Source organism: Ammospiza caudacuta, chromosome 1 (genome assembly GCF_027887145.1).
Source record: "Ammospiza caudacuta isolate bAmmCau1 chromosome 1, bAmmCau1.pri, whole genome shotgun sequence".
Lineage (NCBI taxonomy): Eukaryota > Metazoa > Chordata > Aves > Passeriformes > Passerellidae > Ammospiza > Ammospiza caudacuta.
The window spans coordinates 39,665,546-39,680,538 of record NC_080593.1 but is presented as its reverse complement, the minus strand read 5'-3'; the positions used below and the strand labels follow the sequence as shown (position 1 = coordinate 39,680,538).

At 40.7% G+C, this 14,993-nt stretch overlaps 1 protein-coding gene across 5 annotated transcripts in view; it reads right to left on the bottom strand.

Moving 5' to 3' along the window:
* The window catches only part of RARB (retinoic acid receptor beta), a 191,364-nt gene that overhangs the window by 37,617 nt on the left and 138,754 nt on the right, over positions 1-14,993 (bottom strand). For all 5 annotated transcript variants that reach the window (XM_058816269.1, XM_058816298.1, XM_058816275.1 and 2 more), the window contains one exon: positions 7,850-7,991. In XM_058816269.1, coding sequence (XP_058672252.1) covers positions 7,850-7,991 — 142 coding nt within the window. The remainder of the gene's footprint in view (positions 1-7,849; positions 7,992-14,993) is intronic.

Genomic DNA, 14,993 nt, shown 5'->3' with positions numbered 1-14,993 from the left:
AGACTGATATTTATCTCATTGACATTTCTCCATCCTTCAGATTCAACATCCCAAAATAAAAAAAAAATTTGGGGGAAAAAAAGGAGCGTTCAAAGGGAGAAAAAAGATACCAGAGAAACCACAAGGGCCAATAGAAAGCACAAGCCACATAGCACAATGGCAATTAGAAAGAGAGATGCAAAGATGCCCCGCGTCCCCAAACAACAAAATGATCCGAATGAGGAATAGGAAGCAGTGAACTGAGTGCATAAAGGAAGAATGGAAGCTCTGAAACAAAGCTTTTGAGGTCATGGGATTGGGGTCTCAGCAGTTATGTCCGCATGACAAAGCAAATGTGGCCTCAGCATCATTCTTAGGAGAGCAAGGACTGGGAAGGGACTGGCTACCTCAGGGTTTCCCATCTGCTCTGACAGCAGCATTGCACGGCACAGGACAAGGCAGAAAGGATAACCAGGGTTTTTCTTGCCACGAAAGCAGCTGGGATACTGAACTGAAGAAGAGGCAAAGGCAACCTGCAACGGCAACACAAATGCATAGAGCCAGTGTCTTTACATGTACAATTTGGAATAATGCTATGAACCAAAGCAGGGGATGAGAAATAACAGAAAAATGCTAGAAAAAGAACAAAATCTATGTTGAGAAGAGATTTTGTAAGAGATACCTGCCCAAAATGTCTGGGAAACTGATGGAAAATGTCTGATGAATCCTAAACCACCCCAAAAGTGTAAAATGAAAACTAAGACCCGTGTCAATGCCAACTGTTCTCAAGAAAAAGCCCCATGTCCAGAGAAGGACTTCCTCAGAAGGTGACACATGCCAGGACTGCCACAGAAACCTGAGCTGCAAGCACCAACAGACTCTCTATGGGCACCTTTAAAATCAGAATGGCTTCAGCAAGGTCTGTGGACTTTGCTAGAGCACAGAGTAGTAGCGAGCACTTTTCTGGAGTGTGCTGCAGATCTAAGCAGAAATTAGACTGTGTGTGCATTATGCTTTTCCCAGGCTCTAGTTACCTTAAGTTTCACCTGTAATGAAAGAAAAGTTACTTGTGCAAGGACTCTGTGCCACTCAGCTGAGTATCTTCCACACGACATGATTGAGAGCCTTTCAGAAAGTCCTTTCCTAAAGCACATCTCTTTTAGAGCATGGTTGTGTGTGGCAGTACAAATGATTAGTGTAATAACTTTAGAAGTGTCACAAATTTAATAAAACACCTTGTTAAGCAAAAAACATAAGAAAGGCACACATTTACAGTCGTCAAGGACTAGGATTGATGGATGCAGACAAAGGCTGCAGAGAGCACACGAGCCCTGGTAACTTCTGCCAGGATCTGTGTTGTCATAGAGACAGCAGAGAGCGTTGAAAAGTTCACAACGGTAGCTATACCTTAGTGAATAAGTCTTAATGTAACTTCCAGCTGAGGACATGTAATCAATCTCTGTATGAGCTTATTGAAGGAATTCCCTTTATGCTTACTCAGTCCTCAAGAGCCTAAAATGAGGGAAAATATTTTAAAATATATATTTTACTACTTCTGAAGACAAGCCAAGCGCTTCTTTTGGACTGGGAGAGTAGGGATGGTAGTGGCAGGAAGATAACTGTTTCTTTTGAAAAAGAAATTATGTAAAACGTGAAAAACTTGATATTTAATTTAAAAAATCCCCAAAGACTAGCACCAACCAAAAGAAAACGCAAGGAAATGGTAATTCTAGAGCAGCCTGGCAAGTTTGGCCACACGCAGCAGTTTCTTCCCCTTTCCCCAGACACTTTCCTGGCAAAGGTGGTTGCAGCCCTGGCATTTCACTGCTGCTCTTCTCCTGTTGGGTTCAATCAACTCATCCCCTTTTACACTGCAAAACACAAGACGTTCCCTGTTTTCTCTCCCCTCTTCATGCCTTTCTCCTGGCATCTCCCTCTCCAGTGGCATTTGACCCCTGGTTTACCTTCCTCAGGGCAGCAGCACCCCGTGACCTTTCTCAGGTCCCTGCTCCGGGCTGTGTCCCACCACTTGGGAGGTATGGGACACTGCAGCCCACAACGAGCAGCACAGAAACAGTGCCAGGGGTTGTTTATTGGCTGAGGTCTTCAATTCTTAGCTTACACAATTATGGGGTTTCTATGCAAGTAAGGGGGAAAAAAAAATTGCCGCACTAGCATGCTGCAGTTTAAAGTTACAGCTATTTGCATAATGCCTGAAAGGCAAGGAATAGAAGAAAAAGAGAACATTAGGACGCTATTCTTACCTTTCCCTAACATTTTAGGATATAAAGATCAGACTAATTACCAGACAGTCTTGAGCTGAGCAGGGTTCACTAATCACACTCCGCTTGAGGAATTAGGAGAGAATTTACTTAGCCGCATCATGAAAGGTGCCAATAAATTGTTCAGCTGGAGAGTTAACATAATAAAAAAATCATTTTTTATGTTATTTTCTTTAGCAGTTTATTAATTGCTGCCTGAAATACTTTTCTGAAACACAACGAGCTGCAAATGAATTCATGGGCTATTAATCTGCTGTACATGGCACTGGAGGGAAAGCTCATTAGGTGAGTTGATGCAATTACTGCTATTACATAACCATCTTCACAGAACATAGAGTAAATTATGGATAATAACATTCAATCTAAGTTGCTCCTTTAAACATTAAAACTGGCAAGTGAAAGCTATGCAAAATCAGGGGTAAAGGCTAAAACACAGAAGAAGCAGACCCCAAAAGGAGAAAGGAAAGCAGATCTGCTTCTTTGAAGACAAAAAAACTACGCCTTTTTTGAAGATAAAAAAAGCAAGAGATGTTTATTTAACCATGGGAAACAATGCACAACAAGTAGACCACAGTTCTCTACAAGAGAATTTTAATTGTATGTAGATCATTTGCAGCCACCCAGCATAACAAAGTGTGCATTATCACTGGCAGAGCACAGGCTGACACTAGAGCACTGTGGTTTTTATTGCAGGGAAGACCCTTCCCCATTAGCTTTGCTGTCATCTTAAAACAATCTCCCCATTAGTGACATTGAGAGTTTGGCATTAACTTTTAAAAGTTCCCAAATTTTCAACCCAAACAAAAGATTTCCTATCTGATTAGCAACTGAAAAAAATCTTCAAAACAATCTGTCCTTAAAAAGCAAAATTAAAAATATGTGATCTCTAAGGTTTGGGCATAGCTTCCCCACTAACTATATTTTCCAATTCTTAATTTAATTGGTATTTTCACAGTTTACATCTTTCTACTTTCAAAGCACTCACAATACAAGGTCTCCCAGGCCCTGTGAAAAGACGTAATTTTCATCTCTCAAGACAGGAAAGACAGAATAATCAGCTTGTATGGTTTAGAGAGAGGAATTAGTCCCAGAACAGAATTCAGGGGTTTGTGATTTCTACTCTGATATTTAGTTCCTGCCTCTCGAGAAAGCAAGTTAACAGTCAAGGCAACTACTCTGGAATTTTTGAAAAAGCCCCCAGCCACTGTGGTATTTAGGCATCCAGTTAAAAATCTAGCCTGTAGCAAAGCAGAAACAATTCCTAAATCCAGTGCTTCCTGCTGGCTAAAAAGAATAAAACAACCTCAGTTCAGTTCTGACTAACATCTAAATAAAGATTGCATGCATTCTAATTAGTTTACTTTAAAATGACATCAGTGAAATCTGCATGAACTTCCCAAATGCAACTATGCAGACTAGCCCTCCACTTAGCCACTCACTGTGGATGGAATCATGCTTCATTAAAGAGACTGAAAAATGAAAAAATTAAAGAGAAATAAAAAATACAAACATGACAGTTCCTCAAGTTGATGTTTCCTGCTTGCCAATTTCAACTAGAACAAAAATAAGTAAATCCATTCACTCTATTGTTCAGTAGCAGAATGTAATCACATGTTCCAAGAAGCATGAACATTCAAATATTATAAGACTCAAGTCTGTGACAAAGAGTAACAGACATTTCTGGGCAAGTTAAAAAAATCCCCAACAAATACCGAGCACAGAAACCAGATTCTCTCCTCTTCATGATAATTCCCCTGCATTCCCTCCCTTCCTCCAGAGAGGTTAATTGTAAGCAGATTTGCAAATCTGAACATTGCTTCAGTGCACTGAAGTAATCTGGAACAATTCTGAGCCTTTACAAACATAATTTCACTCTATTAGAGCTCACTGCAGACAAGATTTATGCCAGTATAGAGAGGGCTTCTCTGCATCACACCCTAGTACGTGGGCTGCGTTGTGTCTGAGGGGACCCCAAAGATCATCAAATACAGTGACAGTCCCTGCAGCCCACACAGTTTATGAAAAAGGATGGAAGTGGAAGTGCTGCTGGGCTAAGCTGGGCAGTCGCGGCAGAAAGGAGCTCCATTTTCTTCCCCCTTATACCCTACAAAAAAATCCAGTTTAGGCTCTCTTTATGAGCAGGCTTCACCTTACAAAGTGACTGCTGCAGCATCCTGCTTGAAAGAGTCCATTCTTGTGGGTGAGTTTTGCCCAGCTTCCTGCGTGCTCCCCTAATTGCGGGAGGCAGCGCCGAGTGTGACCCCTGGGCAGCTCCTGAGCACCCAGCGAGCTGCTGGCGGGCACCTGGGGTCACACCGAGGATGGGGCTTCAACAGCAGCCTTGAGATCACGTAATAGAAGGGCAAAGGTTAGTTTCCTAAGGCTCTCCATCACATAATGAGCCACTGTCAGCCTGTGTAGCCTTCTCACTCCAGCAGCAGCAAGAAAAGAATCCTGCATGATCACCGTTTGTCTCGATGTGGTGATTCAGAACACCAAACAGACTGGGAGGTTACGAAGGACAGAAGAGGTTTGGAGTGGGGTCCAGAGCCTCAGCTGCACCCACACTGCCCTAAGCACTCCTCCAGGAGCTGAGGTGGGACAGCCATATAACAACGCCCAAACCTGATGCTGTGCTGGTGGAGGGACTGGCTCCAGGCCCTGAACCGGGAGCTGCAGCTCAGGTTTCAGTGACAAAGCTCTGGAGTTTCTGAAGGAAGGGTATCTGATTAAAGACAGCAGGGTTTTATTTCAAGCTGTGTTTTGTCCTGTTGTAGGATGATAAGGCAGTCATCACTAAGTCGTTTCCCCTCACACTCTTTGTCTTGCCTATCTGGAGCACAAACTTTTTGCAACAGGGACTACACAATGAAAGATGGTCCCTACACTAGTGGGATCCAGTTTCAGCAAGTCTTGCAGATATTATCACAAGGCAAATAGCTCCAGTCCTGCCCTGGAGGTAGTGTAGTTATTGACCTCTTGATCAGATCTGGGGAGTAAAATGGGGTTGAAGATAGCTTTTTTCCTCCTACAGGAACAAAACAACCTATAGAGAAATGCAAATTTGCTGCATTCCTTTATCATCTCACTTCATTCTCTGAAACAAGATAAAGGCATACAAGAAATGCTCAGTATCTCTTCTCTTTCAAACACTGTACCCCCATTCTTAAACCTCTACGTATCACACTGGCTATGCACCCAGTTCCCATCTCTCCTCTGATGTTTGTGAGGAACACTCATTAAGCTCAAAGGGAGCTGCATATGCAGGTACTTTTGCATGCCCTTTAAAGACAGAACAAATAAACACAGGACTGCAGCTTTTAAGCACAGATTACTCTGTATACTGAAAACCAGTATCTACTCCTCCTTAGCTCCTGGGAACAGACCTTGGGGTTTCTATTTGCAGGTGCCATCATGATTACTTTCCCCAACTGGGACTGCTTTGAGCATTGTAGGCTTGTTTCCCTGTGAGATTTCTCTGATACTTTTTTCTGTCCTTTGTTCATGGCTTTCACATTACAAGATAACAGAACTGTAAGAAGACAAAAAAATAAAATGTGAATAATGCACTGGGGGAAAAAGAAAAACCTCTATCTGGTAAGAAAAAGCCGAATGACAGATGTGCCTTTGTTTACATAAACTTCTAAAGAAATGGAGTTAAAATCTAGAGATATGTATGAAAGAAGGTCAGATAAGAAAATAGTTTCTCAAATCTCTTAAGAGATGAAAAGCTCCTGTTTATGAAGGGATAACACAGAATCACTTCAGACTTAGTTCTTAAACCCAGAAGACAAGACACACTGCATTCAAACTGATGACATTTAAAATAATTTCTCTGTTCCCTTGCAAATGCCTTCTACAGAAATGCAGCCAGAGGACATCCCTCACTTTTCTCCAGGATCCTCTGTTCCCCCTCCAACCTGTTATCCCCTTTTCAGTGCCTGTACAATTTTGAGATAAAGGCAACTGCCAAAGGGCAATTTCACTTAGTTTACCCCAGAAAACAGGCAGAGCAAAACCTTAATTCCTGCTGGCAAAGCTCCAGCTACCCTATGGGAAAAAACAATCCATCACCTAAAAGGTGATGTAAGTCTTTCTAATTTATCCAAAGTAACTTTGGTTAACATGTTGGAAATACTGCTGATACTTCCAAAACCTACTCCGATGTGACGTTACAGCATTTAATAAGATTACTATTTCACGTCAGCAATAAAGTCCTTAGGAACTCAAGACCCTCAGATGAGAAAAGTGCTTTTTCTTCTCTTCCAAACTACATCATACTGTTTTTATAAAAAAAAAAAAAAAAGCAGCTTCATGTGCACTTAATATGCAGTGAAAGAGCTATCAATAAAATCCTCCTCATTCAATTTCATATCTTTGCATTTTAGCCTACCTTCTCCTTTACTCCCATCATAGTCTCCACTCCAACAGATCTATACCTAAGTACAGATAAGTGCACTTCAGGCACACAAGAACACCCAACACAGACAGTGAATTCATGGAAATCCTAAGACCTCCTCCCTTAGTAGCCTGAAACTTTCCAATACCCAGAATTTCACATTTCCATGAAAAGGAGCTGGAAACACAGCACAATGGTCCAAAGGATGTACCTGGTTCTTTCTCCACCTCTCAGCACTCTTTCTCTGAGAGGAGAGGGTGAGAGAGAGAAATGGCATACAGTGAGGAGGGACAAATGCAACTGTAGGACCTCCAGCTCCTGACCAGGTACAGAAAAGGGAACTACTGGGATGCCCCACACAATTCAGAGATGTAAAATGCTGAAGATGAGAACCAGTTTAAATCACAGTTCAGACATAAATGCCTCATCATCATCAATTTTTCTTTTTCTGTGATCTTATACTCTCTCCAAGAAACTCTTGTGGGTGAATTAAAGTTAAGAACTGGTTGGGCAATTTTCCCTCCTCTCTTATGCACACACTGCAAATTTCTGTAGAGGTTATTACTGGTATTGACCTACTGACACCAGGAACATCGCTGATAGAGGTAAAAACCCTCAACAATCAAACAGATCACTACACCAGAGACTTTTTTGCTACTGCAATCAATCCAGTCAAAAATGAGAAAGTTTCAGAAGCATTACCCCATGGGATCTGAAAAAGGCATTTTTAGCTATATTTTCAGTCTTGATGGGGATATCAATAAACTGGAAAAAGAGAGTATCACATATTTCTACATAAATATTTTAAAATGTTAATTTAAAGGGCAAACCAGAGATTTCTACAAAAGAACGGAGGGAGAGGAAAATCCTGTGGGGTTTTGGTGTGCCTTGCATAGTCAGATTTACTGGCTTTGCAGGTTTAGAGAAGAGCATTTGCCAGCTCATTTCAACTTTCAGAGTGGGTCCAGGCAGTAAGAACACACAGCTTTTAGGCTGCAGTGTTAAGGACTCAGAAGTCTGTAAATACAGGTCTAAAGTTGTGTAACAAATTCATACTCCTTTTCCTCCATACAAATGCAGATATTGGCTTCAATCACATAATTGCATAATCATTTTTTTTCCCCTTAGGACTGACTGCCACATACATGTAGGATATGACAAACAATAAATTGTTTCTGAGACAACTTACATTCTTTGGACATTCCCACTTCAAAGCACTTCTGTAGTCTGCAGTACTGGCAGCGATTTCTGGTAACTTTATTGATAACACAGTTTTTATCTCTGTGACATGTGTAAACCATGTTCTTTTGGATACTCCTGCGGAAAAAGCCCTGGAATCAAGAAAAAAAGAAAATCAAGTAAGCTTCTGAGCTTTCCATAAACCATTGAGACAGGCATGTTGCTTTAAAGTAACGAAACTAATTCAAAGTTATGGCTGGAATATGGCATCTTTAAAGACTCAGTCTTACTATAATTTAGTACTGTTTGTTGCAACATAAGACTCATCTCCTAAATAAAAACTAATTATCTGATGCAACCTAAGGCCAAAATAAACAAAGCTAGAACTAGTAAGAGCATTCAGGAAATTAAGTTCTGGATTTTACAAAAAAAGCTCAACTAAAAATTGTTTGAGCTTATGAATGTAAGTAATGAATTGGGTAAACAACAGCCTTCCTAACAGATCCACTTGGAAGTCAGACACTCATCCAATAACAAACAGACTTACTCAGCCTGAAGGTCCCATCTATTTTTGTTACTGCAGAGACTCTCTAGTTTGAAGACTGCACCTCAAAAGAGAAATAATCTGAAACCCAGGTCTCTTAACTGATGAAACTCCTACAGCAATTAATGAGGCTTCTGCAGGTGAAGGAGTTCCAGTATCAGGTTATTGAGTTGTGAACTTGTAAAAGTTGCCAATTACAGCACTTTTTTCTTACTCAGATACAGCTGTGAAAATAATCAAGTAATTACAGTGATCTTGAACAGAAATTAAAGAAACCTAGAGGTCTGGTTTGTACTTAAGGAACACCATTTAACTGAAATCCTCCTTCAACAAGTGAAAAACAGAAAAATAGCCATAAATGGTAAGGTTAGGTGGCACAGAAAAAAGGCAAAGCCCAAGTTAATTTCACTAAACCCTAAGCTTTAGATAATATCATGTAATAATGAAGAAAAAAAAAAAGAGGATTACTTTAAGCATTTTAGAGCTCAACCCACAGATATTCAGGAAAAATATTTCTGCAACAGACATTTGGAAATTTGACAGCACTATTTAACCTTCTCACTCAGATTTTGAAAATGGTTTCAGCAAGCACCAGGGTCAAATTTCAGTCAACATCACAACATTATGGAAGAATAGTTAGCAATTTAATATTTGTTGGAGGGCTTGAGAGGTTAAAACTCTTCAACCAGCCACATGTTTATACCCTACAGGGAAGCTGTAAACTTGATGCCGCAGACGATAGCTCTGTGCCCACAATGCATTAGTCTAAAGATGCAGTCATGGGAAGCTATAAAACTGGCTCTCCTCAAGGTGCTCACCAAGACACGTGTGCAGCTCAAGAGACAAAACTCTCTTCAAGAGACAAAACTTCAGAGCTGACTGAGAGACTTTCTGGCTATATGATCAGGGAGTGGTAGGACAGGCAGCAAGGGCTGGTCATAAATTCCTTGCACAACCAACGTGCTATAGGTGCTAATGTTATGAAAATACCTCAGATTCACTCAGAACTGAAAAATGCCTCCTTAATCACGTAACCCCTGGCGAAAGTTTTCTGCAGTTCTTGCACAGGCAAGCCTCATCCTGAGGTTAGCTCCTCTGATTTAGGAGATATTTATTACTACCATCAAAGTGGTAAATAAAAACTCTCCACATCTTTTCCTTAAGCTACTGGACCCAGAAGAAGAATTTAAAGCTATTTGTTTGGATAATTAAAACCTTTCAAGTTATTAATAAACACTGCTATTTCATATTCTACACTTCTGATCACTAACACTGCTTCAATTGTTGCAATGGCAAGTATGGCAATTGTATGTACATTTGTTTACTTGCCAAAAAGAAAATTTATGGCAATATTCACTCCTTTCTTGCTTTGATATTCCCCTGTGATGCCTGGGTCTGGGGTAATTGCTGATATGGCTAGCAACAGTGAGGCACCTATGGCATCTATTTTGGTTTAATTCAACAGGCAGAAAATGTGAGCTGTGCTGTCTCTCTATAGCTTATTTGGCCATCATTTTCTAGCTGGAAAGACACAGGGTAAGCCAAAACTGCTAACTTCTATGGCAGCCACCCAGCCTAATCCAGGGCTGCTGCAGGTGATTTAACATCCACAGCCACCAATGGCATTACTCTCCTACCACCAGCCTGACAGGGCAAGAAACAAAATGGCCCAAATGAACAAGTCACCCAATACTGGGAAAAGAAGAGACAGTCTTCTCAAATGCATCTGTACTCTACCAAAATATAACCAGTGGCTGATGGCATCTACTGATCAGTTGCTCTGATATATAGCTGCAGGGTGTGCATCCTTATAACCAGGGTTTAATTACAGCCCATCAGGAAGGAAAGCAGAGGAGGCTGCCGAAGTCCTTACCAGACAAACTTGACCACACAGTGAAGCTGAAAAATGTGATCCATCTGCAGACAGCAAGTATAAAGCATTCATGAACTCATTACTAATAAAAAAGGCTTAAGAAGAACAAATTTGGAAAAGGCAGATCTCCAGGTCAAAATGAAGACAGTTTCCTCATCAGCCTAACCTCCCCAGGCAATGTCCTCCACAGAGTGAAAGACATAGAGAAGGATACTAACTGTGGAAGCTTTGACTGCTGTTTGACAAATTACTTTTTAAGACCTGTATCTGATTTTCTTCCCGCACTTAATCATGGAACCTAAATAAAAATGAACTTGTTTACACAAAATATTCAAGTGAAAAAAAGGTGTAATGTGGTCCTGGTCAAAGCTAAGAACATTATTCTCAACAATGTATTAGTGCCCACTCACCAGTATTCTTCTCAAAGTCAGCATTGGGATACCATTCCTTGTAACATTTGTGACAAACTAATTTTAAAAGATCAGCTATACATCATCAAAAATATTTAATTTTTACATTTTCCTTGGGACAGGCCCTAAGATTATAATTATCTTTGCACCCCAAACCAAGCTGGGACAGGAACTCAGGCACTGGTGGATGAGGAGCACCATTTGCTCAGCACTGGAGCTCAGTTTCCTCACCCACCCAGAAGCCTGGTGTGGTGCAGCCACAAGTTATGGATGGCACTGAAAGCAGGGCCATGCTCAGAGATACTTCCTGAATCTGGGCTGAAAAAACAGAGTGTCCTGTCTTTCCCTCTGCAGGGTTTGGACCCCGACTGCAGCTCTGCAGAGAAAGAAAACTGTGCAGGACACAGAGATGGCAGAGCAGGTGCTTGCTGCCCAGTTAAACTGAAAAGCACAATTATACCCTTTCAAGGCTGGGCTCCAAATAGCACAGGTATAATAACTGTGGCTTTTTCAATAAAAATACTGAAGTTAGAAGCAAGCCTAAGTTTTCCTCCAAGTGCTTTCTGTCAAATGATTCCCATCTGATCTCACAACCACAGCAGTTTCTTCTAAAACCAAGAAAATCCAAACGTGACCTGATGTTAATAAGTTATCAGAAACTTCAGAGACTGAAAACCACCACTGCTTATAAATTAATCAACTTCTAGTGCCTACTGGCTCTTGGGAAACAATATACTAGCAATGATAATTCGGTCACCTCAAAATGAATCTGTTTGGCTGAATATTTACATGAGCCATTTTTTATGCAAATATTTTAGCATCCCGTCCAAATTAACACCCTGTGATGAGAGATGAGACACTCCAGTGCCAAAAACAATCACAAATGATTTTTTCTTTGTAATTTAAAAAGCCTTATGAGTATAAAAAAAAATCCCATTCTGTGAGACATAAAGCATTACTGTCATACATAATTGTTTTTGATAGCACCTACAAAGTAGTTAAATTTAAAGGAGCGGAAGCTACTGAAGGCCTATCAGGAACAGTGATTTACTCCGATATTCCTTTTATCCATAACTTTTGAAAGGAACACGTATCTTGTGTTTTTATTTTAGAAAAGACAAAGCTTGTGGAAATCGCACTTTTGAATTAATTCTGGTTTTCTGAGCTGCTTTTATCAGCATCCTTTACAGAAAACATTTTAGACCAACACTTCAATTTTTAATCTCATCTTTTCTGTGTATCATGCCACGTTCCTCCCAGGCCCACCAATCTTGTTATCTTAATGGATGACAGATAGAGTATCACTCTGACCATGCCACATTAGGCATCCTCATTTACCGAGTGCAAGGAAAAAATGCTGAGTATAAATTATTCAGAAATCTATTGTATCAGCGTGTGTTCCCTGAGCATCCACCAGTGGCAGAGCAGACAGATTATTTTTCACTTTTAATTGTGTTGATATCTTACCTGCTGCACTGAAAGCAGAGAGTGATATGTGAAACCATATGTATTAAGCAGCAAACAAACCTGGTTTCCTAGGTCCATTGCATAGAAGTAAATAATCTATTTAATCAATCCAACCTCAACTCAACACTGAAGAAACCACCTCATCCCATTCATCACTTACTTTTGCAGCAGTTGCCTGTGAATGAGTCAAACCTTGGGAGCTCAGTAAAGAACAGAGTGCACACAGAGAATATTAACTATTTCAGTAATATTTTGAATGCTGTTATGCCACTGGCTATCTGAATACAAAGGATCTCATTAAGGATGACCCTTCAAGACAAAGTTTAAACACTTAACTTATGAAGTTTTATGGATTTGTTAGCATGAACTGCTACCCTCACATATTTGATAGGGAATCTATACACCTCCCTCTCCTTCTCTGTCCAGTTGATTTTGGCAGGGCAGATGATTTAGAGCTCAAGTTATGCACATGCATGAAGAGATGGATCATTTGATCACAACATCTTAAAAATATTTTGCCAGCACAGGGCATGCCAAGTCTTATTTGCAGGCATAGTGGGCTTGCAAGCTGAAAACTTGCACTGCAAGCCAGGGACAGGGTAATCAGCAGAGAAGGGCCATTGCAAGCTCAATCTGTTTGAACAGCCTGTTCAGTTCATCTGGTTCAGCTTTGATTACCCCCAAATACAGGCAAATACAGGCAGCCAGCTATGACTCCTGCAGATTTAGAGGCCATTCTTTGGTAAATTTGCAAAATAACCTTCTGAGTGAAGCATATTGCTATTTTATCTTAAAAAAAACCAAATGAATAGGAAGGACTTTTCCATGGTACAGTTTATCAGTCATTTATAAACTCTGACTGAGCTCTGAGAGGAAAGATAAATACCAGTAGCAGCTGAAAAGAAAATCCAGCCCACCACACACCTGAGACCTCTGCACTTAGCTTTTTTCTGAAATAGGGGCTGGGCAAATATGTGCACTTTTTACAAAAGAAATATTTGTGATGTATGGCTTCTTTTCAATCTCTCTGTTTTAATAATTTAAGTTACCCTCTGTCCTTGCTAACCCTGTAAAATATATTTAGAGAAGGTAAAGCTCCCATTCCTGCTTTCTCTGGAGCATCAACAGACATTTAAGGTATCTCTCAGTGATGGGATCTGCACAAAACTGCTTTGTTCTGTGACCAGGGAATTGCCCAGGTACATGCATGAACTAAATGTAGATTGCAGTATTTTTAACAACTAGTGGCAGCAGTCAGGGAACAAAAAACCCTTGCCTCACCAAATCCTGGCAGGCTCCACAGTCAAGCCAGGACAGAGACATGCAATTTTTAGTTGTTAACCATGAATATTTACTCTGAGAGGCCTAGGTAACATGCAAACCTGCAACTGGAGTTGCATAGAAAGGCTTACAAAAGATCTACAGCCCAACATATGCTGTTCAGTGATACCATACAGACAAAACACACTGCAAAATGGCTGCAGCCAGAACAGGAGACCCCACAAGTAATGAAAACTACTAAAGCAGCTATCTAAAAGGAAGCTCAAATGAGCTTATTCCCAGTTGCACAGCCCTTTTCCAGGATGTCTGCACTGTCTATCACACTTTGGAAGTCACGGCTTGCAGAATAAACAAATTAATTGTCTGACATTGTGGCTGGAAACCACTGCTGGCACAAAATGGAAGCAGCAACAACAATAAGTAAAGGAAGGCTCACTGCCAGAAAGTAGGGAGATTGTGCTGATGATGTATGTCAGGGCAGGACAGGAAGGTCTTTGCAAAAACAAACTTCAATAGCTGGTAGAGAGCACCTAGAAATGCCAGCCAGTGGTGGAGGAGCTCAGCACCAGCCCGCCCTGGGAAGGGCTCTGGCTTTGTCTGTCATTGCTGGTATTTCCAGCTTGCCATCCACGCCTCTGCTTGTCTCGCCATTTATTCTGCAGATGAAGAGCAGCCCTAAGATTCTATGGCCAAAGAAACTTAAATTTGCCCTTGAAACCAGCGTGGCAGTGAATTTCATTATTTTTAATCAACAGAACTCAAAGTTCATTAAAAATAAGCAGCTGCCATCCCACATCTTACATATAGGAAATACAGACCTCTGGACTTAAGAGCAATGCACTATGGGGAAAAAAAAGTCTATTATCTTTTCATTGTTATTACACAAATTGAAAAGTTTGAAATATCTCGGGGTTTCTCATTTCTTAAAAAGAGAAAAGGGTCCAAAGGACATGGATGAGCAGATGAGGAACATGTTGTTCCTCTCTGAGCTACCACAATGGGGATACTCATCTGCAACTACAAAAAAATTCACCATCAAAGACAGAGTAGGCCATGTTTGATAAATCCTAATAGTTTCTAAGGTGAAAATGGTCTTATGGGCTTCACAGGACAAAAAAAAAAAAAAAATTCTGATGACAGAGCTTGAAGAAAACTGTTCATGGTGCTAGTAATGCCAATTAGCCATTAGCCCCTGGGAAGGCTGGAGAAAACTACCGTTTTTTATTGTGCCCCTTGCCAAAACATATTCTGACTCCACAAACCTTGGTTTAATGTAAAAAAATATTCTATAAACCATCATTCTATAAAACCATCCCCCATTTTCTGGGGAGTTTGAAACACTTCTGCTGGCCAGCTGGCAGAGAGGCAGCTACCAATAAAACAGAGGAGATGTATTCCATCAAGTGCAAATCTGCAACAACCAGATTCTTCCAGCGAGGGTACCACGGCATCCCTAGGACTACGCACGTATTTTTCCACAATTTCGATTTTCACTGAACTCCTGACCTTTTTAGCAAACATGTCAAAGTCTCCAGACAGAACAGTCATCACCTTGAAACAATATGTGAGGGGAAAGAAC